The 25,431-nt window shown below is 40.6% G+C and overlaps 1 protein-coding gene across 2 annotated transcripts; it reads right to left on the bottom strand.

Annotated features, from left to right (window-relative positions):
* On the bottom strand, nt 1-25,431 carry LOC137274500 (trafficking protein particle complex subunit 11-like). Of its 2 annotated transcripts, none has more exons than XM_067807720.1 (31): nt 25,280-25,431; nt 24,362-24,579; nt 24,098-24,267; nt 23,772-23,842; nt 22,998-23,112; nt 22,511-22,610; nt 22,104-22,177; nt 20,012-20,108; nt 19,498-19,631; nt 18,992-19,133; nt 18,368-18,458; nt 17,962-18,041; nt 17,152-17,230; nt 15,893-15,947; nt 15,176-15,321; nt 14,749-14,810; nt 11,976-12,102; nt 11,087-11,159; nt 10,268-10,325; nt 9,787-9,945; nt 9,187-9,368; nt 8,467-8,592; nt 7,541-7,593; nt 4,995-5,086; nt 4,780-4,839; nt 3,231-3,356; nt 2,835-2,942; nt 2,463-2,514; nt 1,606-1,943; nt 1,298-1,465; nt 1-798 (listed from the first exon to the last, which is right to left on the bottom strand). In XM_067807720.1, the coding sequence occupies exons 2-31, from the start codon at nt 24,560-24,562 to the stop codon at nt 766-768; spliced, it is 3,372 nt and encodes a 1,123-aa protein (XP_067663821.1). In that variant the 5' UTR covers nt 24,563-24,579; nt 25,280-25,431; the 3' UTR covers nt 1-765. The 2 variants fall into 2 exon arrangements, with proteins under 2 accessions (XP_067663821.1, XP_067663820.1); XM_067807719.1 differs by having other exon boundaries at nt 7,505-7,593; nt 25,280-25,401.

Below are 25,431 nucleotides of genomic sequence, written 5' to 3'. Positions count from 1 at the left end.
TGTTATTCTTAGTTTAATGTACTCTATACATAGGCTGACGAGTCTCTTACATTGACTAGAGGAATGGTGTTGCCAGGTGGCCTTTAGAAACTGTAAGTTGATGCATTGTTACAAAGCAGTGTTTATGTATGTTGGGACACTTTGCTGACTGAAAGGTGTATAAGAGGCCTTACATTAAAATAGACAAACAGTAACATTTAATGTGCATCTCAGAGAATATGTACAGACATGAACAAGCTGATGTATACACCTCTTGAGTTACAAACTCTCCAACACAAGAAACACAAATTTAGCGATATTAATACATGTATAAGATTCATACACTCAAAATGTTCAGTCACACACAGCACATCTGATTGGTTAACTTGATAACCAATCAGAAACCAAGCTATCGGACCATAACCCATCCATTACTCTATCCATCCAACCACACTACTCAGTGCATTCAACCACAGTGAATTCATATTTCACATGAATTTGTCAGTCAAGATGCATATCTTCATGTCCCACTCAAGACTGATTTATGCAATTCGCCAAAGTGAATAGAATAGAATAAATATAATTCTATACAAGATATACATGATGCAATAATCACAGGTCACAGTTGTCCTATAAACGGTTGCAACAAAGCCCTTTTTTAAGTGCTTTCAAAGATGCAATACATACATATCTATATATATTAATATAATGTTTGATGTCACAAATTAATGAACAGAAACTCATGGGTAAGCTGACAGTTTAAGGATAGCCACTCCAACAATGACTTCATGCAGGCATCACCAAGGATTTCCCTGTTGGCTGCAACAACAGTAAATATAGGATTTTAGATTCAACCATCTTTGTTACTCCACTCTCAACAATATCAGTTATATCACTTATTAATTAAAGCAATATTGATGTTATACCCCAATTATACGTAACAGGAATATTTTTCATATCAATTATATAACAGCAATAGTCACATCACAAATATATAACAATAGTCAAACCACAATTATATAACGACAATATAACATCACGATCAAATACTGACCACATCACAATACAATGGCAACATCAGTCATATTAGAATAACAGCAATATCACATTTATGTCCGTGCTGTATCAGTAATATCACACTTTCATCACACCAGTCTCCCAGCCATGATAGGTTTGTATGCCTGAGGAGCTTTAGAGTTGAGATACTACATCTTTTATACCTGTAAACAAGTCATGTTGAAACAAACACACCTTTGGCAGACAACACTTCCTCAGGACTGAGTCTGATAAAGGAGCTGATTTACCATGATGCACATACCTTGATAAAAATGGACGTAGGCAGCATTTTCTGCACGATCTCATCCATGGTGCCTGGATATCGCAGCATGTTGACATGAAGCTTGGGAAGGGTCACGTGACCAGCGATGAGCGGGAAGAGGTTGTACATGAGGTGGTACTCACTGTGGGGAAGGACACGGAAATGAATCTGGAACAAGAAGGGGATATAACTGAATGTCAGCTGTCACCAACATACAGACAGAGGAAATATGGTTAACATCGAATGCTAAGCTTCCATTTGACTGGACTAAAATGTGAAAATATTGAACATATCTCTGACATCTTTACCAGTTTATTCCCAGCAAACATGAAGCTGTCACTAGCATCCATGGAGACTTCCATCTCCTGAAGGTATGGCGTCCGATTCTTGATGATGTAGCAGAGTGGCAGCAGCGTCTTCACACAGCCAAATGCCGGCAACTGCAGCCTTACGGAGATGGGGATGTGTTCGATGTTGACGGTAGGCAGAGGGAAGGAGGTGGTGACATACGGGATGTTGGTAGTGTCTCCGTCAGCCTTCCTCCGCCAGTGGACAGTGTAGGTTCCAAGAGTGACAGACAGATGGACAGATGCTTCAGCTAGCAGGCACAGACACTCCGCCGCACACTCATTCTTCTTTAAACCAACTGAAACACAGTATTTTAGTCTTTCAATTCAAAACATTAGAAGTTAACACTTTCTTGAAGGTAGCCTAATGGTTAAAATGTTCACTCACAGGAACAATGTGTGAAGCCCATTTCTTCCTCACCGGAAAATTGATGGAATATTGCTAAAAGCCGAGCAAAACCATATTCACTCACTCATTTCCTGGAAGAAGTGAATAGGTGGGTGATCTGAGGTCTAACGCAGCTTTTCATTTTAGTCAATTCTAAACCTTAAGTTTGATGAGGAAGGAAATATTGAAGTTCTACAGGTCTTGTTGACACATTAAACATGTATAAGGGAATCACAAGTTCAAATATGGCATACAAAAGCATTACGAACACCAAAAAACCTGCTTTTCACTCTTCAAGCATAAAAAACCCTGCGCATAATCATCCCTTTTCAAGAACCCATGTAAATATGTGCTCCCCTCTTAGAAGGCTTTACACTTGCATCAGTGTAAGAAGGACGCAACACCTGTGGTAGTGTAAAAATCGTCTCACCTCCTTCAATCTGTGACACAAACTTGTCACTGGCTGTCTTGATGTACTCAGTCTGAAATGGACAAATGTTCACTGAGGTATCATCTGGATCCTGCAGATACTTGCAGTAGCTGGAATACTGACGTGTGTTGAGTATCTACCTGATAGGTGCCCTGGATGTCACAAAAATTAAGAAAACAGGTCCTCACTGAAACCATTCACAACAACTACATCTTTGCTTCACTGGGTCAATTGGCCATGCTGACATACGTGGTACTTTGGGCATCACATGACACATGACCAACACTCACTAGCTGTACTTTACTTGTCTCTGCCACACCAATGTGCATAGTATCTCAGACATCACATGACAAGACATTTGCCGACACTCACCAACTGTACTTCACTGGTCTGTATCTCAATTGGCCATGCTGACGTACATCGGATCTCAGGCATCAACAGGAACGGCTCCTCTGCTTGCACCACATCAACTGGCTCAAACTAGAATCAAGAATCATGCTCTATAACAGATGTAGGAGGAATTTTCACATTATTTTCTTTTGGTAAAACAACAGCTACGTGCACTAGTCATACTGGTTATTACATATTTCACCTTGATTTAATCACTTTAATTGTACTTTTTCATGTTTTCATAATCTTAACACAATATTACTAAAAATCAGTAATTTAGGTCTGTCATTTACATCAATTTCTTATCTTTGAACAGAATTAACATGAATGCTTTACTCCTTTCATTGATGGTGGTATTAAGTCAATGTTCTGCTTTACCTTCATGGACTCGAGTTTGATAGAAACTTCAAAGGGTGAGATGATGGACAGAGTGATGGTCTCCTCCTTGTCACACACACAGCTGATTCTGTCATTCTTGTGTTCCACCTCGATGTTGTACCTCACCTGAAGCATAAGTCACTCTATAGTGACAAAGTTACAGATTCTACAGGCACACAGTCACAGACACTACAGTCATGTAGTCACAGACTCTATGGTCACTCTATAGTCACAGTCACATACACTACAGTCACACAGTTACAGACACTACAGTAACACAGGCACTCTACGGTCACTCTGTAGTCACATAGTTACAGACAAAACAGTCACACAGACACTAGTCACATAGTTACAGATACTACAGTCACAGACACTGCAGTCACAGTCACAGACACTATATAGTCACAGACACTAGTCACACTGTCACAGACTCCAAAGTCACATAGTCACACAGTCACAAACACTACACTACAGTTACAGACACTACAGTAACACAGTCACAGACATTACAGTCACATAGTCACAGACACTACAGTCACACAGTCACAGACACTAGAGTTGCATAGTTACAGACACTACAGCAACACAGTCACAGACACTACAGTCACAGACACTACAGTCACAGACACTACAGTCACATAGTTACAGACACTACAGTCACACTGTCATAGACACTACTGTCACAGTCACAAACAATAGAGTCAGAGTCACAGAGACTAGTCACATAGTCACAGACACTACAGTCACACAGTTACAGACACTACAGTCACACAATTACAGACACTACAGTCACAGATGCTACAGTCACATAGTCAGACACTACAGTCACACAGCTACAGACACTACAGTCACACAGTCACAGACACTACAGTCACAGACACTACAGTCACATAGTTACGGACACTACAGTCACATAGTTACAGACACTACAGTCACATAGTCACAGACACTACAGTCACAGGCACTACAGTCACACAGTCACAGACACTAGATTCACACAGTCACCGGCACTACAGTCACACAGTCACAGACACTACAGTCACACAGGCACAGACACTACAGTCACACAGTCACAGACACTACAGTCACAAAGTTAGACACTAGAGTTGCATAGTTTACAGACAATACAGTCAGACAAGACAGTCACATAGTTACAGACACTAAAGTCACAGTCACAGACACTACAATCACACAGTCACAGACACTAGTCACATAGTCACAGACACCACAGTCACAGACACTAGAGTCACATTCACAGACACTACAATCACAGAAACAGACACTACAGTCACAGTCATAGCCTCTCCACAGTCACAGTCACAGACACTACAATCACACAGTCAGTCACAGACACAATACACTCAGTCACAGATGTTATACAGTCTGTCAGACTCTACAGTGAAACATGTAGCTCAGTCAGACACTCTAGTATTCAGCTGGACAAAAGTTCAAATCCAGGCTGTATTTGCCATGTACAGATTGTGTGTATTATCCAAAACACCGTCATTGAAGTGAATGTGAGAAACAGTGGAGTGCAGAAAAATCTCACCTTAGTAAATACTGTCCTGTTACCTGACTGCAAACTTTTCAAGTAGAATGTCCTCAGAATCTGAAACATGAACCAACACCTGAAATATTTCAGGGCAGGGCAGGACAGGGCAGGGCAAGGCAGGGCGGGGCAGGGCATTGCAGGGCAGAAAAAAAATCAGCTTTGTTTTGAGATACAGTTTTGTGAACTTGTTTGTCTGCATGTGATGCACATACCTGTTGTCCAGGTTCCATAGTCCCTAGGTCGATGTCCATCTTCTCCGACATCACTCGGCCATCAAACTCTGGCTGATCAAAACTGATGTGAGCTGAAGGAAACATGGTGCTGTCTTACAATACTTTTAAAAATCATTTTGAACCTCTTTCTAATTTATGTTGAAGCAATGAATATCCTTTCAGAATTTGCCGTAGAATGTAGATGAAAGTTTCTATCTTAAAGTAGTATTTTGCTGTGGCAAGATTCAGTAGAGCAACAGCACTACAACATAAAAATACACATAAAGTAGTTAGTTAGGGAATGCGTTAGACATACTCTAGATAACTCTTCCAGGTATAAAGTTTAATGCTGAAGGAATCTTTGAAGTGACGCAGGTGTCAAGTATAAGCTGCTTAGGTGGAACTGATATACACAGGTATGCTGACAATAGTTAGAAACATAATCAGGGCAATTTTTATATTTTAACCAATCATCATAGGATTCTTGTGTGCTTAAGGGGCATGACTATGAAGAGCTAATTTTTCTTATTATTGGCGACTGGGTCATATGAATCCCCATGAACTAAGTAACATTGTAAACTAATTCTCTCTTACGTCATTCACTCAAATATCAGTAACCATAGCAACCTGATGTATCACATCATTTGAGATGTTTACAGGGTTTCATCATAATATTCCCACTATATATACATGTATCTACACTCCAGCCATCAGGACCTGAACAAATCAACTACCTTTAGTGTTTCCTGGGAACATGGGTTAGAAGGTGACAATGTAACAACACATCAACAACATGGCAAGTAACATCAGTCTTTAACCTTGAAGAGTAAGGTTTAGTAATGTGCATAAAGCTCTATGGAATCTACACTATGTGCAGGCTTGTGATCTGGTCAGTCATGATTTCAGTCAGCTGTGACTGCCATCCGTAGGTGCATGTTAGTACATAGTATGCATGTCATCACAGCAGGCATTACATGTGTCTTTGATGCTACAACAAGCTGTATCTTTTCACTCTCATTCATTCTCATAATACTCTCAACAGGAATTTGGCCATTTACATTTGTCCAGACATTCTTTTGTATTTGGTTTATAGATTTTGACAGTTACATATATTGGGATGGTAAAAAGAAATTACAAAATAAAATGGACATTTCTTTTGTTCATATTAAATTTCGATTTCATCAGTATATGATGCCAGTACATCATGGCTTGGCACAGTTCCTAATAAATATTATAAATCTAAAATCTGACATCAGATGATGGAAAATATTTTGTTTTAGTCCCATTAAAATCCCCTACATGACTTTCAAAGTCAAAATCATTTTTACCTTTACCTGGCTCAAAAAAATAAGACATTGTGATTCTATAAAGATTTCATTTCTGATTTTATATCTTTTTTATTTTCTAAGTCAGCAGATTTGTAAGCCAAACACATACATGTTAGGACCAGCTGCTATGTTAATTCTGCCTCATCAGCATATTGACAATGATTAAAACATGGCAATGCGTTTACTTTCTTCTATTATTATGACTATTATTATTTTTGTTGTTCCTATAATCATTATTACCCTATGTACCACTACCAAAAATCTGTGATGAAAAGAATGAAGAAAATTTATGAACGTCTCCAGAGTAATATTAATTCACTTGTATAGCGCCTGGTATCCATCTGTCTAGTTGCTCACTGGCGTATATTTAGGAATCAAGAGAAGTAATGTGATAACATAAAGATAACAATCTACAACTTCACTATAAATCTCTTGATAAAATAGTCAGGTGTTACAAATCTAAACAGACATACAACAAAATTACAACAAAAGAAATGGTACAATTAACAATGTCCGAAAATAGGAGGGTGTGGGCGTGGGCGTGGGCGTGGGCGTGGGCGTGGGCGTGGGCGTGCGCGTGGGTGTTAATTCATAAATTGGAATTGGAACTATATACTGTATAGTCAGCCTAAGGTTAGAATACAACTATACTGTCACAGACTCTATTTGTGATGAGACAAAGAAAGTAAACTATATGTACAGTCTAATGATTTCGTCATCTTTTCATGATGATTACAAGCAGCATAAATATTGCAAACTGCATGTTTCAGCTAAATTTACATTGCACTCCTTCAGGTTGATCATGTGAGCAAATGAGTGGGCATATACTCACATACACACACTCGTGGAACAAGAACCACAATACTGAATGAAAGAAATCACCAAATGATCAGGGCCTCCTTTCACAAAACACTAAGGTGTTAAAGAATGGGACTTATGGTTAACCTTAGTAAAGGTTGCTTTGTAACAGGAAGCCTGGTTTGTTTCCCATGCTCAAAGACATACATCTGTATCTCACATAGACCTTGTTATATCTCTCCTAGCCCAGTATCTAACACACATCTTCCTCTTATGCCTGGATGCCATATCCCCACAGTGAGGTGCTGTCGACACAGATGTACAACTGCTACTCTAGGATACGCCAGGCATGCAGACTGTGCTACACACGTACAGTAACCATACCTGTTGTTGGAAGTTCGGGTTTAGTTTCAAGCTTACTTGTTTTCTCGTGCTGTGCACTTTCTTGTGCCTCATGCACGCCTGCTGATAATCTGAAAAAGAACATGAACAAGGTGATAAAGAGTAGAAGCTGACCGAACTGATATTTGAAATTTCAACTGGTATTTTAAATAATTGCTGAAAGTGGCATTTATAAGTTGATAATCTGACACAGAGAAGGGCCTTCAACATGAACAAGGGGATGAAGAGCAGAAGCTGTTGAACTTTTTTTTTAACATTTCAACTGGTATTTCACATAATCTCTTTAAACGGCACTTAGAAGCTGGTATGATGAAGAGATTTTTTTATGGATTGACAACATCTTTATTGCAATGATGCAACTGTTTTTTATATAGATACATCATGTTATCAAGGATACACCATGTTATCAAGGAACTGTTCACATTCAGTATCTGTAGGTGCATTGAGAATCTGTACAACAGGCTGAAACATTTCCCTGGCTAGTTCATACCCATGTGTAGGCCTTGAACAAAGCCATGCTCACTTGTCTTAATACATATTCCTAACTAATTTTAGGCCACAGAATATTTAATTAGCTTTGGGCTCACTGTCACATGTACATGAATGCATTCAGGAGATCTACCAGGGATGGGAACAGCCAAGTCTATTCCTACCCCTGTGACATTTTATTTTGTTCTTGGTTTAACCTTTTACATCAGGATAAATGTGGTCTGTTTGATAATAAATGTCAATTAAAACATAATATAAACAAAGCAGTTAAAATATAAAGATGTCTTTACTGTTTCTGTGTCATGTCTAAATATTGTGTCTCAGATGAGATGAGAAACTGAGATGGTTCAAGTTCAGAATCATTTTGAGTGGAATGAAGATAACACTATATCAACTTGCACGTGTCTGAGAGACACACTGCAACACAGACACACAGTATTTAAGTATCACATTACCTGACGTCAGAGATAGTCTCAGCTTCATTGTTTGTAATGGTAACACTGAACTCGTAGAACTCATTGAGGAGACTTGGAGGCTTGTGCTCCACCTGTAGATCCAGCTTGGCCTCTCTGGGTACCACTCTGAGGGAGACATATGGCAGATTGTTACATATACAGTATGGTTAGTCGTCATGCATTGACAAGATTACGCTACATAATATTGTTCAAACTATCTTCCTGAGTGAATCTGCAATACCAATAAGTTGTTACATTACTTATTTATTAATACTAATAAATAAGAAACATTTAAGCATCCAAACACTGAACAGTTTCTCAATACATTTTTCTCCAGCCTGATTTCTTGATTAACTTTAATTTTCCTTATCTGATTCCTGTGGGTGAGTGAGTGAGTGACTGTCGTTTTACTCCACACTAAGCAATCTTCCTGTTATATGGAGGCATTCTGCAAATAATCGGGTCTGGACCAGACAATCCAGTGATCAAGAGCATGAGCATCAATCTACACAATTGATATATGATGATTATATGATGAACTTTGGACCAAGTCATTGAGTCTGGCCATCTGGTACTGTTAGTTGCCTCTCATGACAAGCATGGGTTGATGAAGACCAACTCTAACCCTTATCTTCACTGGTCTAGGACATCTGAGTTCAAATGAATGTGTACGCTATGAGTGACACAGAACAAGACACAAGTAAAAACAGATGAGATCACCTGATGACATGACTGACGGAGAAGTCCTCCCACATGACCTTGCCGCTGACGGGGTGTTGGCGCCGGGACATGTTGGCCTGGGCACACAGTGGAGTAGAGATGACATCACCACCTCCACCTAGCCACCGTAACACCGCACAGCAGCCTCTTTCTGATCCCATCTCCACAGCAACTGATGATATCTACCGGAAAAAATTTAATAATTTCAAAAATGAAGACAGGGGAAATTCTGAATTCAAGGAAATACAAATGCATCAATTACTAAGACACTGTTTTGGATATTTTATATATCTCACCATTTCAGGCACCAACACCAAAATGAGTGTACTATGGGAGGTTATATCCGTGATACATGTCTCAAGGCAGAAAAGATATGGGACATATTTACTGTGAAAGCAGGCATCTGATTGACTCTAGAGTCTGCACATCAAGTGGTGTCATCCAATCCCTATGTATATTTTAAGAGATTAACTTTAATGATATTGAGTTAGCTCCTGCAATAGCCTAGAAGGTCCATGAGGACCTGACAGCAAGTCTTAGAGATTGCATCATCAGAAGCTACTCAACACCAGAAACACAATAAACAGCCATGATGTTTACCTCGACTTGGTTCCCGACATCTTCTTTCAAAGGCAGAAAGGTGAACCTGTAGACCCTGAGTTTGCCTGGCACCAGATAGAGATCACCACTTTCACTCTCTCCCTCTGCTGCAGTGTTCATCCCCTGTTTGTCTGTCATCTCACAGTGATCGTTATATGCCTGTAGAGAGAGATGGGTCTAATGTTACTTTGAACAGTATTGCTGGTAAATCAAATGTACAACTCAGGTGTCTCCTACATGTACAAGTGTCATCCTGAAAAAGGACGATACATCATACCTCAGGTGTCTCCTACATGTACAAGTGTCATTCTGATAAAGGACGATACATCATACCTCAGGTGAATCCGGGAGTTGAATTAACAATTACAATCACAATGTCCAACGAATGCAACAACCCATGTGGGCCCTAAACAACACTGCCCCACAAACCCAACCCCTCACACACACACACACACACAAGAAGTAGTGTCGATGTACTTACCTGGTTGTTGAAGTGAATCGACAGTTTGGAGAAGCGAACTGGGAAAGGACAACTGACCCTGAAAACCAAACAACATCACTTCCATTTACGAAACTTTGTTGACATATCACATTCAGATATGGCTAGCTACATTCCTAATTCAGTAACAGTACTCTTCGTTGTAATATCACCGTATATTGATACTGTTGTATATTGATAGCACACAGTGCAGGCTCTAGGCATGTTAACAACATGTACATTTACATCATACGCTTGTATTTGTTAACTGAACTCAGTTCTGTACAACTGTTCTTGATCATTATGTGAGTGAGTGAGTGAGTGAGTGAGTGAGTGAGTGAGTGAGTTCAATTTTTCACTACGTTTAACAATATTCCAGCAATACCATGGTGGTGGGCACCAAAAATGGGCTTCACACATTGTACCTGTGTGGGGAATTAAACCTTGGTTCATGGCATGATGAGCAAACCACTGGGCTTCCCCACAGCTCCTATCATTATGTGCAGTTACAGATTATGTATACATGTTCTGGAAGAACAGATAGCTGTTTTGCATATGATACAGGTCTCTTTCCATAATAAAGGTCACATATATAATAAATTCAGTTAAAACACTTGGACATATATTCCATCTTAAAGGAGATTGAACACAACATATAGTTTGGAATGAAATAAACTGGTCTGAATCCTCATGTATATCTTTGAAGATGATAGTATGAGACAAATATCTCATAGCATTTTGCATGTCATATTTATGAATATGCATATCAGTTTGTATTTGGGCCTGACCTCATAGTATGATACTAATATCAGGGCACCTCACCTGAGACAGACCTCCAGGATGATCTCACTGTCAGCAGACACTGTCTCCCCAAGAAATCGGGCCTTGCACTCCACTAGAAACACAGTACTGACATGAAATATATACATGGTATAAACACAGTATTGGTGCGAAATATACATGTGGTATAAGCATAGTATGGATGTGAAATATACACATGGTATAAATACAGTGCAGACGTGAAATATACACATGGTATAAACACAGTATTGGTGCAAAATATACACATGGTATAAACATAGTATAGATGTGAAATATACACATGGTATGGATACAGTACAGACGTGAAACAAACACATGGTATAAACACAGTATAGATGTGAAATAGGCACATGGTATACACATAGTATAGATGTGAAATACAGTGGAAGCTGTCAAAACCAACATGTGTCCAATGTGGCAAGTTGTCAACACTGGCATAAAATCTAAGACCTGTCCGCGTCTTGTATGTTTATTACCAGCTCTACAATCTGGCACATAGTCTAAGCCAGATTATGTCTTCAGTCCCAGTTTAGACAGCTTCCACTGTATGCACATGGTATATACATAGTATAGATGTGAAATATACACATCAGTAGATTTGGCTTGTTTGAGTTTTTTTTAATGCCACACTCAGCAATATTTCAGCTATACTGCGACAGTCTGTAAACAATCATGACTGGAACAGACAGTCCAGAGATCAACATCATTATCATCAAGCTACGCAACTGATACAATGAGAGGCTAGTCGCCTCTTACAACAAGCCTGGGTTGCTGAAAATCAAATCTAACCCATATCTCATGGGCGCCTTTTCAGCAAAGAATCACAAGACATTAATACAGCACTCTACTACTGACAACATGTGACACTAGAATAGGTCTGTAAACTGACCGAATGGCACGAGACTCTGCATCTCCACTGTGAAGACTGTGGGCTCCGACATGGCCTGTGTCCACTCCTTGTGGGCAGCCTCTAACCCTTCACTCTCTACAACTGATTCTGGCTCTGGAATGTCATTCTAAATAAAAATTTATAAAAAGGAAAGAAATTACACAAAAAATGGAAGTATGTCTTGTGATTTCTCTCTGCAAAAATATTTACGAACCTGTAGTGGTTATGAATTCTTTGAAGGAAGTCCTCCTTGGGGTACATAGAAGCATTTTTATGTTCATTAAAAATTGCCCCCACTATAACTATATTTTGCAATCAAAATATTTACAGCCCTGCAGCCAAGAGCAGGTAACTCTAGCCGTCAACTTTTCATGCTGAACATATGAGACAGAATGAGGAGTGGTGGGTGGCCATATCCCAAGGAGGACTTCCCTCAAAGAATTCATAACCTCTACAGGTTTGTATAATTCTTTTTCAGAAGAAGTCCTCTTTGGGGTGCATATAAGCATAAGACAGACTCCCAAAGACTTGAAAGCCGAGGAGTGGTATTCTGTCTGACATAGGAAACATTCAAAGTGGCAATCTACGACCTTACCGAGATAGAAAATGACACTTACCAAGTCACCTGACCGATTTCAATCAAGGCGTTGGGCATGACTAAGGTGAAGACCCATACTGTGAAGCGTAAATTGTGATGGGGCTAATCGTAAACACACCAAGCTACAAGAGACGGTTTGTGTATTGGCCGGGTGACCAGTCTTACCCCTGCCATAACAGCAAAAACAGTGGTTTATACTTACTGATATTCACAGTCCTCTTAATATATGCTTTATGAGTTCTACACATGTCCAGTGTGTGTACTGCACCTGGCTACCGGATGCAGGAACCCTGAGGGCGGGGAGAATAATAGGCAAAGTCACGTGAAATGCATGACTAATCTTCCGATGATAGGAATCAGACAGCGAATGCCGACCCAATCTTCATGAAAAATGGTAAGCTCCGGGACCGCAGACATAGCTCGTATATCCCCAACCCGTCTACCAGATGTGACCGCAACCAAAAATGACATCCTCCAACTCGAAGTGACAAATTAGCCAAGTCGTAAAAGATGATTAGACATCCAATCTAATACAAGTGACAAGTTCCACTGAGGACACGTATGACGGATGACACAATCTGTCCATGCCTGCTACAAGAACACCCTCAATGGGAATGAAGACAGCTGAAGAAGACAAGGCTAGGCTAGCTTCTAACCAAGACTGTAAAAACTCTAATACCTTGACTACAGTTGAAGAAAAGGGACAGTGGCCAAGCCACCCATTGAATCCTGGGATTCAGGTGAGGCTGACTGATCTGGGATAGCAGGTTCGGTCGCTGAGATGATAATAGGGTTGAGACGACTACAGGCGCTAGCACCACAAGTAGCCATGCTGGTTGGGTGGCTAGCTGTGAAAGGACCCTGGAGATCAGTAGTATTGGTGTGAACGCCCACTGAACCCTCTCCGTCCAATAGAGCTGCAAGGCATCACTGGCGATGGCTCTCGTATCCAGGATCCATGAACAAAACACTAGAATCTGATTCATTACCCCAAAGGCAAATAGATCCACCTGGAACAACCCGTACAACTGGTAGATAACCCCAAATATCTCCTGGTTGAGTAATCAATCGTGGGGTGCAAGCACACGACGTGAGAACGCGCCTGCACGAACGTTGTCTACCCCTGGGAGAAAAACAGGTAAAACCTGTTTGTTGAACTGATCGCACCATAGTAGAAACTGCCACACCTCCTGAAGGACTGATGGAGACACCGTGCCACCCTGCTTCAGACTGTAGGTCATTGATGTTTGATTGTCTATCTCTAGATGAACCACATGGTTCCGAACCTAGTCCACAAAGCGTTTAAATACCGTCCAGAATGCTCTCAATTTCAGCACACAGATGTGCAAAGACACCTCGTTCGTGGACCAAGGCAGGGAAACTGTCAGGTCTCCCCTCTACCCCCACCCTGTAAGGGAAGCGTCTGTCTGAATTGTGAGCATTGGCAAAAGGGTCTCCAAAAGCCTGGGATAGATTCCCAGTGTCAGTCCACCACCGTAAGTAAGGAATCAACCACTCTGGAGTCATTATAATTGTCTCATAACTCTCCAAGTGAGACCACATTTGAGCTAAAGCCTGCTTAACTGGTCACATCCTCAGACACGCATACCACAACACGCATACAGAAACAGAAGCATATAGCAGAGAGAAAACGCACGGGGGAAAACTGCTGATAAAAAGCTAAGCAAAGTACAAGGTACAAAGTGGAGCAAAAAGCAAGCTAGCAGTGTTTATATAATGCACACAATATATAGAGCAGATATAGCACAAAAGGAATAAGGCAAGCAGGGCTGTGTAAGGTGGTCTTACAAGACAAAATGAAGGTTTTTTTTGTAAATATCTAATTGCAAAGTATAGTTAGTTACAAGTAATACAACTGTCATGGGATTTAAAATGCACATAAAAATGCTCATATGTACCCCAAGGAGGACTTCTTCTGAAAAAGAAATCCATTGTCCAATCCCTATGGAATGAATTATGATTAAAAATAACCTCTAGGCATCCAGCATACCACTTGAATTAAGGCCTTCATCAACCCACCACTATGACCCACACAAGAAATGGGCTTCAAACATTGTACACAGTTTTGTTATTTTTGGCATGACAAGCAAACACTGTAACCACCAGGCTAACCTCTCGTCACTGGCATATCAAACAAAAAAAACAAAGACTTACAGACATGACTCTGATCAGGTTCATCTGTATTCGAGTTTTCTCCTCAGGACTACACAGACAATCTGTCCTTGTTAAAGATGTCAGCATTAGTCTTGAACAAAGCTATACAGAATGAAAGAGTCTGTTACTTGAACTTCTAGTCCAAACATTAGCTCAGTAAACATTTGTATCTTCCATCATCATCCTAAACAATGTAAGGGGAATTATTATTAGACATTGTCGGCAGACATGGGGGTGATTATCAGTCTCTAAGCTGGTCCAGATACATCCCTACAACTTGCATTTATTAATGTACAACTTGAGTGCTAACACTGGTTGTAAGCATATGTTATGCTTTGGGAATTGTAGTGACCTCAGCACAAAGACTGCTTTGTAAATTTATCTTTTGATTCTGAAAATGTATTTTTTGCCACAGTAGGAAGGATACATTGTCCAATGAGCTCGATACAGTTGGAGACATATTCTTGGAGCCTTGCAGTGAGGTAGGCACACTTGAGAGACAGCGACAAGATGGAGGTCAGCAGAATCCACCATCGCTCAACTCGGTAGTCCCACATCACCTTGTTCAGCAGCCTGGATACACATCACACAGTATAGACAGCAGATGAATGTCAAATCAAATAAGCACAGGACACTTAGTTCTGACTTATGCGATTATACCTGATACAACACCCTTCACATGGTTTTTATAGTTGGGTTTATACCTGATACAGAAACCTACACTTGGTTCTTCCAGATGGGCTTATAGCTGATACTACACCACACTCTCAGTTACTGACCCTTACACCTGACACATATGCTCAATACGTGGGCTTATTACTACTGAAACCTGGGCTTATACCTGACACAACAACATATGCTCAGTACTTACACATGCCCCTATCACTGATAAAGACCATACACTCAGTTGCTGAAACCTGGGCTTATACCTGACACAACATATGCTCAGTATTTACACATGGGCTCATCACTGATAAACACCGTACACTCAGTTACTGACACCTGGGCTTATACCTGACAGAACACCACAAACTTGGTTCTCACACCTGGGCTTATACCCGATAGCACACCATAAACTCAGTTCTTACATCCGGGCTTATGCCTAAATAAATATGAGCATAGTTGTTATCTAGGAAATACTCACATCAGTCCTTTACTGTAGTCTTTAGCATGGAAATACTCCTCTCCCATCTGGACCACTGGAAAATGATTGTGATGATGAGCACATTTCTAAAGAAATACCATAGCTGGGCTTCACATATTCTCCCACTGTGGAGAATTAATCCAAGGTCTTTGGTGAGATGAAACAAAGACGAAACCACTGTGAAGGAATCTAGGTCCAGGAATGAAAACAAGTCCATAAACTATCTAAAAGACATGTAGCTTCCTACACTGTTACTCCGAGCGGTTTCCTGTCCTACACTGCCATTCAGAATTACTGCCTGCACTGCCATTCAGAATTACTGCCGACACTGCCATTGAGAATTACTTCCTACACTTCCATTCAGAATTACTGCCGACACTGCCATTCAGAATTACTTCCTACATTAAAAATTACTTCCTATGCTGTCATTCAGAATTAATGCGTACACTCAGTCAGAATTACTTCCTACACTGGCACTCAAAGTGGCTTCCTACACTGTCATAAAGAGTGGCTTCCACACTGGCACTCAAAGTGGCTTCCTACACTGTCATATAGAGTGGCTTCCTATGCAGGCACTCAGTGGTTTCTTGCATTGGCTTTGAGAGTAACTATCCACACTGACAAAGTGGCAGAGTCACTTCCAACAATGGCATTGAGAGTAGCTTCCCACACTGACAAAGTGGCAGAGTCACTCCAACACTGGCATTGAGAGTAGCTTCCCACACTGACAAAGTGGCAGAGTCACTGCAACACTGGCATTCAGAGCAGGTTCCTACACATGCATTCATAGCAGCTTCCTACACAGGCATTCAGCGTGGCTTCCAGCACTGGCATTCAGAGTGGCTTGATACACTTGCAAAGTGGCAAAGTGGATTTCAACACTGGCAATCAGACCAGCCTCCAACACTGGTACAGAGCAGCTTCCTACTCTGGCATTCAGAGTGGTTTCCTTCAAAGGCATTCAGAGCAGCTTCCTACACTGGCATTCAAAAAGGCTTCCTCCACTAGTGTTAAGAGTGCCAACGCTGGCATTCAGAATGGCTTCTTATGCTTGCATTCAAAGAGGCTTCCTATACAGACATACAGAATGGCTGCCAATGCTGGCATACAGAGTGCTTTCCTACGACAGCATTAAGAGTGGCTTCCTACACTGGTTCTCAGAGCGGCTTCCTACACTGGGATTCAGAGGGGCTTCCTAAACTGGCATTCAGAGTGGATTCCTACACAGGCATACTGTCAGAAAGGATTCATGTACTTACTGAGACTCCTCTTGAGCCTGGGAGACTTGTACTTCTTGAACTGACTGACAGCACTGCTCAGGAGGGGTATTATCAGCCACTGAAATGTTCATTTAGTTTAAATGTAAAACAACTGTCAGTTCACACAACTCAAACTCAGATCTGTTACAAACCCTGGTACCCAGTGCAGCTCATTTTATCCAGTATTACACTACCAGAATCAGAAAAGACCTCTTTTGATTCCAACATCGTCAAGTGAGTAAGTGACTGAGTTTAGTTTTACGCTGCACTTGGCAGTATTCCAGCCATATGGCGGCGGTCTGTAAATAATTGAGTCTGTACCAGACAATCCAGTGACCAACAACATGAGCATTGATCTGCACAATTGGGAACCAATGACATGTGTCAACCAAGTAGTGAGCCTGACCATCCGATCCCGTTAGTCGCCTTTTACGACGAGCATAGTCGCCTTTTATGGCATGCATGGGATGCTGAAGGCCTAACATCGTCAAAACAAAATTGGAATCCACAAGAAAAAAGATGCATGCAGTTACAGGAAATATGATTCTGTACATTCCACTCCTCACAAGATCAGCAACGAATAGGTGAGTCAGTTGGGTTGGTGGTGCTTTCAGGATATTCCAACAATATCATGTTGGGGACATTAGAGATATTCAGATTTGTACCCATGGTTTGTGGATACTTTTACTACTATTCTACCCACCTGATCCATCCCCTTCCCCTTTTGTATAGTACTGTCACTTTTGCACTCCTTTACGTCTGCTATTGCAAGGGTATGTGAACATGTGTTCAGATGTTTAATGTACTCACGGAGTGGTCAACTTGGTTCTCCAGATACTGCAAGCCACTAATCCCTTCCTTCTCCTTCTGAGCATCAGGGGGATCGATACCTAACAAGTCAGTCACACATCTCAATACTGTTACACTTCACACACAGTACTGTTGTAAATAGTCTAATTCCTTACACAGTTTTGCAAGAAGTAAATGCAAGCAAAGTATGACCAATGATTTGCTGTTATCCTGCAAACTTGTTTCCTTCATATATTGTTTTCAGACATTATACAGTTTTTTATAGGGAAGTGATCACTTGAATTTAAACGATGAATCGCAGTAGCACTGTAAATAAGTAGATGATGTCTTATTCTTAAGATAAAAATGCCTTTTGTAATTTCCGTTTTATGACAAATGTAACACAACGTGACACAACAGTTCTTACTCTGATGGCCTTGTCTCCAGGGTCGCTGGCCATAGTATTCCAGCCGTGCCACATTCTGGAAAGGATCTGCTGGAGGTGTCTCACTGTTCGGCTGAAATACATAAGGGTAATGTATCACTAGAACATGTTCCACTCATCACTGATTGATTGAGGCCATAACATGTATCATGCCACCGCTCAAGGTCGTCAACACCTAATCAGCAAGGTCACACACATTAAAAACTATGTGAGAACGATTCCTTATTTATGCATAGTTCCTGTGAAGTTCTATGTGAGACTTGGTGTCCAGCAGCCCATGACCCACGACACAAGAGGTGACTATTGGGACTCGGGTGTTAGGCATCTAACTAGGTGGACACGTCATTGAATCCCAAGCAACCAGACCTATGACAATGAAGTCATTGGATTGTCTGGTCCAGATATGAATATTTAAACACTCACACTTTGAAATTTGCTGAGTAAGGCATAAACAACAAGCAACAAACCAAGAGTTGCATATTTGACTTGCACTCATGGTGAGCCACCATGACATGTCATGCTATCATGACAACTATTCTGCCCATGATTTCCTAAGGACACTGTAGTTATACTTAAGAATCCCCATATTCTACACATGATGCATACCTTGCACAGTTCCTGACAGAGGTGTTTCCGGGCAATGGCGTGGTTGGCAGCCTGTTGGTAGTAGAATCCTGGGTGCTGAGTTTGGATGGCTGTCAGTCCCAACTTGATTGCCTCATCAAACAGGTCTCCGAACACCTGGAATCTACACATTGCACACAAGTACATCACGCATCTGATTGCACACACTGCTGACACTACTATAGTGACAGTAAAGAAATCCCAGAACAGCTGTCACTCGGTTACACTTGTGTAAATTCACGTGGGAGAAATGTCTGCAAGAATTTTGAGGATGTTGAGTTCTGGTTTCAAAGTAAGAAGTTGTTTCTAGTGACATAAACATTGACTCTACAATAGTTCTACTGTAATGCTTTTTGGTTACACATCTGTAATCCATGTTAAGTGATTAAAAAATAGGTTGACTGAAAGTGTTTGAAAACCTTATGATGAACACTACAGTAATATTCAAAACATCAAACATCAAATATTCAGGATTTTTAGCGACTCACTGTTTAGACATCCAAGCACTGTGTTCAAATGATAGTTCTGCTGTGCTTGGTTTGCTCTTGAAGAAGTCAATATGTTTCCTAAACTGAGCAATGGCATCAAGAGGAGCATTGTGCTGGAATGACAGCCGACAGATCTGGAAGAAGATGTGTGACAATAAACAAAACCTAAATGACAAGCTTTCTCTCTATCACTAACATCAGGCTACACATCTGTGCTTGTAATAACTGAAGTGTCTGTTGTACAATCATTGGATTAACATTACTGAAGAGAAAAGTCAGAGAGAATAGATTTACATTGCTTTAAGCAACTATTAAAGCAACATTAGTAATATCACAGAAGATGAAACCTATAACAGGTCCATAGAGAATTAAACCCAGTCCACCTTACCCACTGCACTCACGCATGTCAGACAATCCTTACTGTGTCTATAAAATTAAAATCCATCAAAAACATTGAGCCATAATATTATCATATATCACACACTGGAAGAGAGTCTTGTTTCTTCCTGTTTACCTTGTAATTAACAAATCCTGCAATGGTCTTGATCTCCATCATGTTGGTGTCATACATGCGCAGGTCAAGTATATGACCGTAGGCTTGTTTGTAGTGTCTGCAAGACAACATGGCGGTGCATGTTTACTGTCTACAGTCAAAATCCTTCAACAACACAGTAAATACCTGCAGACAACATGTAACAATATGCCTTGAACAAATGCTTTTGAGTTAAATTCGAATAAACCTGTACAGCTTTCTGAATCTGTGAAGAGTCCTTGGGATACTTAAGTATAAAAATGCCCAATATACATTCCTATCACAGTTGTAACAACATTTTTCAATAAAATATCTAGAAAACAAAAATCTCATTTTTGTCTTGTGAAACCACCCCTACAGGACCCTTGAGCCCCAACAGCAAAGAGAAGCTAACTCTAAGCATGAACCTTATACCTCACTTTCTAAGCTGAACTAACACAGACAGAATGAGAGGAGATGGGCAGTTCTAGCCCAAGATTAGCTCTTTTCAAAGACTAAGAATTCTCTACAGGTTTGGTCAGTTCTTTTTCAAAAGATATCCTCCTTCGGGTACTTAAAAGCATAAGACAGACAGGCACAGACACCGAGTTGGAAGTGGTATTCTCTCTGATATACAATACCCCTGCGAAGTGGAATTTCCCAGTTGAGAGTGTAAAAACACACCCTGTCACCTCACCAATGCTGTCAATCAGGCAAGGGCATGGTTAGGGTGAGGGACAAAAGCTGGAGTGATTATCAAACTAGTAATGATGAACAAATGTATTCAGACAGCTCCAAATAGCTGTTGAACAGATGTCCTCATTGGCCAGGGTCACCGCTTGAGCTTTAGATGTGGCTACTGCCCCAACTGAGTGAGCTTTCAAACCTTTTTGGGGAGTTAATAATTCATGAACATAGCCCAATGGCAAATGGCACAGACAAGTAACCTAGAAACGGTCTGCATGTTTGTCAGAAGGCCAGCCTTGCCAAAGACATAACAGCAGAACAGCTGTTTATCCTTATGCATAGACGCTGTTCATTTTATAAACGTCTTTAGAGTCTTACCGACATTTCAGACCTGACTACATTGAAGAGAGGTACCAGGCGATGGAGGCAGAAGGAAAGCAGGCAGTTCAAAAGGCACCATTATGTGAAAGGAAAAGGCAATCTCAAGACAGTACGAGTCTGGCAAGTGAAAGCTGACCCTCCTGCCAGACATTAATGCCACAAGAATAGCTGCCTTCCAACTTAAGAGCTGGAGAGAAAGAGACATTAGATCATAAAAGTGAGAATGATTGACAAGTCCCACAATACAACAAATGCTTGAATACCAAGTATAACACTAGCTATAAATAACACTAACATGTGTACTAGAGCTAATCATTCAACAAACATGACTCACCTATTCGATGAAAAAATAAGACATGAGGCACCATAATGGAAAGATGAAAGTACCATCTACTGTACCATAACAGAAAGCTGGCCCTACAGAACAGCTATATAACAGCACTGAAAATATATGAGTGCTAAGAAGACTTGCCATTTACAAGCCACATGGCATGAAGATGAAGATGACGCCGGCAAGTAGCTCCATATTTATAAACGAAATAAAGCAACACACAAATTACAATTCAACCTATCGCCCATGCAAAGAAGAAAAGTACCATACAAACAGTTTTTGCTTCTTTGTCATTTTGGAAGATTATTCACGAAACCATACGTGCGTCTTGACACAATCACGACAGCATGAAAATTGAGGTACGAAGTTCACGCATAAAATTACGCCAAGGAGGATATCCTTTCAAAACAAATCATAACTTAAGAGTAAGTTCAGTTTTACACCAATGAGCAAACACTGTAACAACCAGGCTACCCCACCGCCTATAAGGGTGAACACAAACATGCGGAATACCAGTGTTGACATTCATAAATTACATGTAACTTGTAGCTATGAGCTTGAGTTATCTTTCAGAGAAAAATGTTTTTGAGAAAAACTATTTTAAGGTAACCAAGTTTTAGAGTAAGTTAAGGCAACATTAGGATTGATTAGGTTTGTGTCTTAAAATGAACTTGGTGCTGTTGACAAATCACATACTTGAGGGCAGTGTGGGTGTCCTGTTTCAGCTCATTGAAGAAGGCAATCTTGAACTGGTGACGGACAAACAGCAACTGAAACATAAGGAAAATGTGAGTGAGTGAGTGAGTGAGTGAGTGAGTGAGTGAGTGAGTGAGTGAGTGAGTGAGTGAGTGAGTGAGTGAGTGAGTGAGTGAGTGAGTGAGTGAGTGAGTGAGTGAGTGAGTGAGTTTCATTATGGCATGCCCATTTCACACGGAGAGAAACAACTTTGATGAAACAAAACAATAAAAGAAAATAGGTATGGTGTTCACAAAACTAGTAACATAACCACCGTGGAACTGGTACCTAATTACAGCACTTAAGACAATTAAAGCCCCAGTGAATACACATCAGAGCATGAAGAGATGACTGGTCCCTTCTCTCACCTGGTGAGTGGTCTTGTTCAGGAAATCCTTATGAGACTTCACCTTCCTGGCCTCGGTATGGTAGTAGCCTTGGGCCAACTCATAGAAGGCATTCTCAAGTCTGAAAGGTCACAAAAGTCCAGGTGTATTTGAGATTTGAGATGGTCCTGCTCTAATCACTGCATTAATCTTACACATAAGAACATTCTGGACATGCCAGAATCACATGATCATGGATCCAACCTTAAGTTTGCCCCGATCATTTTCCAAGTACCATACTTGTAGGTTTCACTAAGTGGTAAATGTCAGACACCTGTCTAACTTCAGCCTTTATTCACACATTTGGCTGATATAATGCAAATTGACATTAACATGAACACACTAAACTCTTAGTACACCTGATAAAAGGTCCAAGTGAATAAATGTTCAATATTTTGCCAAATGGTTCTTTTTCTGTAAACATCTGAGTACTGACGCATATTATTCATACAGCGATGACCCACAGTACCTGATGGTGTAGCCAATTAGATGGTCAGTATGTGGCAGAACATACAAAGACTTTGCTGATATGTCACACATGCTGCATATAGAGGCAGCTCTCTCCGCTGCAACAACATCCTCTCCTGCAACACACACATCAGTTACAAACTTCTGATGGACAGACCTTGCTACTGCTTCCAGGGATGCATCTTTCATAACAGAATGTTACCAGTTAGAGCAGCCTTTCTACATTTACAGTTCTCACATACAGAATGTACCACATTTTTTGTAGTACAACCTGGCATATCATTGATGTGCCATTCACCTTATAGTGGTGACTGGTGATTCAAGATTATTGGCCCTATGTTGTGACATGCATGCATGTGTGTGTGGCTGTTTGTACTAGTCTGAACTTATCTTTATTTTATAGGGCTATCCAAATAATGAGATACCATGCCATGGTTTAACATGGATATTATATTCACAAACATAATATAGACACCCAGTCGACCAGTCTGGCCTTTTTGTAGTCTTATCGCCTGACCGGATATCAATAAATACTATTTTTTAAGATCTAATGGTATGCCATGTCTATTTTCCAGTGACAGACAGGATGTCAACAAAATCTTTAAACATCTCATGGTACCACATACTCAAGAAGTCAACCCACTGACTTCTCTCCACTTGATAAGAGAAATAGCCACATCACCACAAGACATACTTCCCCACTCATGGCAGTTTGCCTATGAACTGATATTAAAACATCCATGTCTTGCACCAATGGAGCGTACACATGACCCACCTGGTGGAAGAGGTGTATTTCTCTGTATGAGGACGACTGCCACCTTCGTGCCCCGGCCATGCAGGCTATTCCTGCAAACAAACAAGAAACATGTTTAGTTCAGCTGCTTATCAATCTCATCAAATGCATAGCTTATTTACTTCTAGATGACATGTGGCATGTGTATGACTGACTGGTACTCTGATTAAGGGTGCTACTTTTTCAAGTAATCCTACGTTTTCAAGCATTTACATGTTGAACAGAGCTAATATCAATTCCTTTTCAAGTTTGCTAAAGCTGTGAAAATGACTGATGATTCCTCATGGACTCCTAACACTACTCTCCACCTGACAATCTCAACTCGTGTTGCACACTCCATTTGTCTCTCTTTCCACATGGTCTCATCCCAGTCCAGGTCGAAGAAGATCACCACCACAGCTGGCACCTCATTCAGGTGCTTGTTCATCCAGGACGTTTTCAGTACACCTTTTGGGATGTACCACTCGTATGACGTTCTCTGTAAAACATAATTTTGCCATTTTTAACTGATATGCCAGGCTTGTCATATGGCTGTACACATGGCTAATGATCTCTGTGTATATTAAACCCACCTTAGATTTGCACTTAGGATACTCATAGTCCCCTTCTCGGACTCGGAATTGCAGGGGAACCCTGTCTGGACGACGGTTGTTACAAAAAGAGTCCCAGATGAGCTTATGAACAGCATTGTATGTGACATCAAGTCCAGTAAGAACAACCAAGCCAGTTGGTCGACAAAGAAGCTCTTGCGGGAGTTCACTTGACCAAGACATTGCTTGGATATGCCTCACTGAAAAAATGAAAAAAAAACCTGTTTATCAAATAGGTCATTTGCAGTCTGTTTAAAAATACAGACATGATCAATCATAATCAGGAAAAAACATTTGTAAGCTATGAATATACAGGCTAGAATTTGTTTTAAAAAATCCATGCTTATTGCAAGAGTTCACTAATGGGATCAGGTGGTCAGTCTTGCTGATTTGGTTGACATGTCATCATATTCCTGTTGGGTAGACTGATCACGCTTATGTTTGTCATGTCAATCACTGCACTGTTCGGAACAGAATTAATTCTAGACTGTTGGCATACAGCCGGAATAACGCTGAAAGTGGAATATAACACTAAACATACCTCAAAGTGACTACCGCACATGTACATGTCTGAATTATATTACTTTGTGTACCTAAATGAGGTGCTAATCACAAGTTAAACGATCACTGACCATCAATTCTTCCTACCAAGTATAGTTGCCAAGTACCCATTTTCCGCTCACAAAGATATGAAATCCAGAGACCATATTTTGTTTGCTCCTATACTATTTTTTGGCCAAAATAAATATCTAAGTGACAACAATGTATGTTCTCAGCTATGACAACAATAGCGTCTCCTGATAATAACACTTTGGGGGAGGGACAAGTATCAAGCAAAATATCATCGATTTAACAATTCATATAAAGCCCAGTGCATGGATTCACAATATAAATTGTTACCTTATTAGCTGGGAGTAAACAGATTCCAACGCATGCGTTTCACTGAAATACTTCTACCGATAAATGTTTTGTTTGACGCCTCTCTTATGATTATTCGTGAGAATCCGTCATTTTGTTCACTCGCGTTTAACATAACCGGAAGTGTACACCGC

This window comes from Haliotis asinina, chromosome 2 (assembly GCF_037392515.1).
Source record: "Haliotis asinina isolate JCU_RB_2024 chromosome 2, JCU_Hal_asi_v2, whole genome shotgun sequence".
NCBI classification, from domain to species: Eukaryota; Metazoa; Mollusca; class Gastropoda; order Lepetellida; family Haliotidae; genus Haliotis; species Haliotis asinina.
Note: the sequence above shows the minus strand (reverse complement) of the source record. Positions and strands in the feature narration are given on the sequence as shown.

Excerpts from the sequence above, each read along its gene's own strand:
- LOC137274500 (XM_067807719.1), bottom strand. The coding sequence starts at position 24,562 with ATGTCTTGGTCAAGTGAACTCCCGCAAGAGCTTCTTTGTCGACCAACT. Across the intron at positions 22,178-22,510 it reads TGAACAAGACCACTCACCAG|TTGCTGTTTGTCCGTCACCA; the intron begins GTGAGAGAAGGG and ends CTTATGTTTCAG. Across the intron at positions 5,087-7,504 it reads ACCCGAACTTCCAACAACAG|CTCACATCAGTTTTGATCAG; the intron begins GTATGGTTACTG and ends TGTTTCCTTCAG.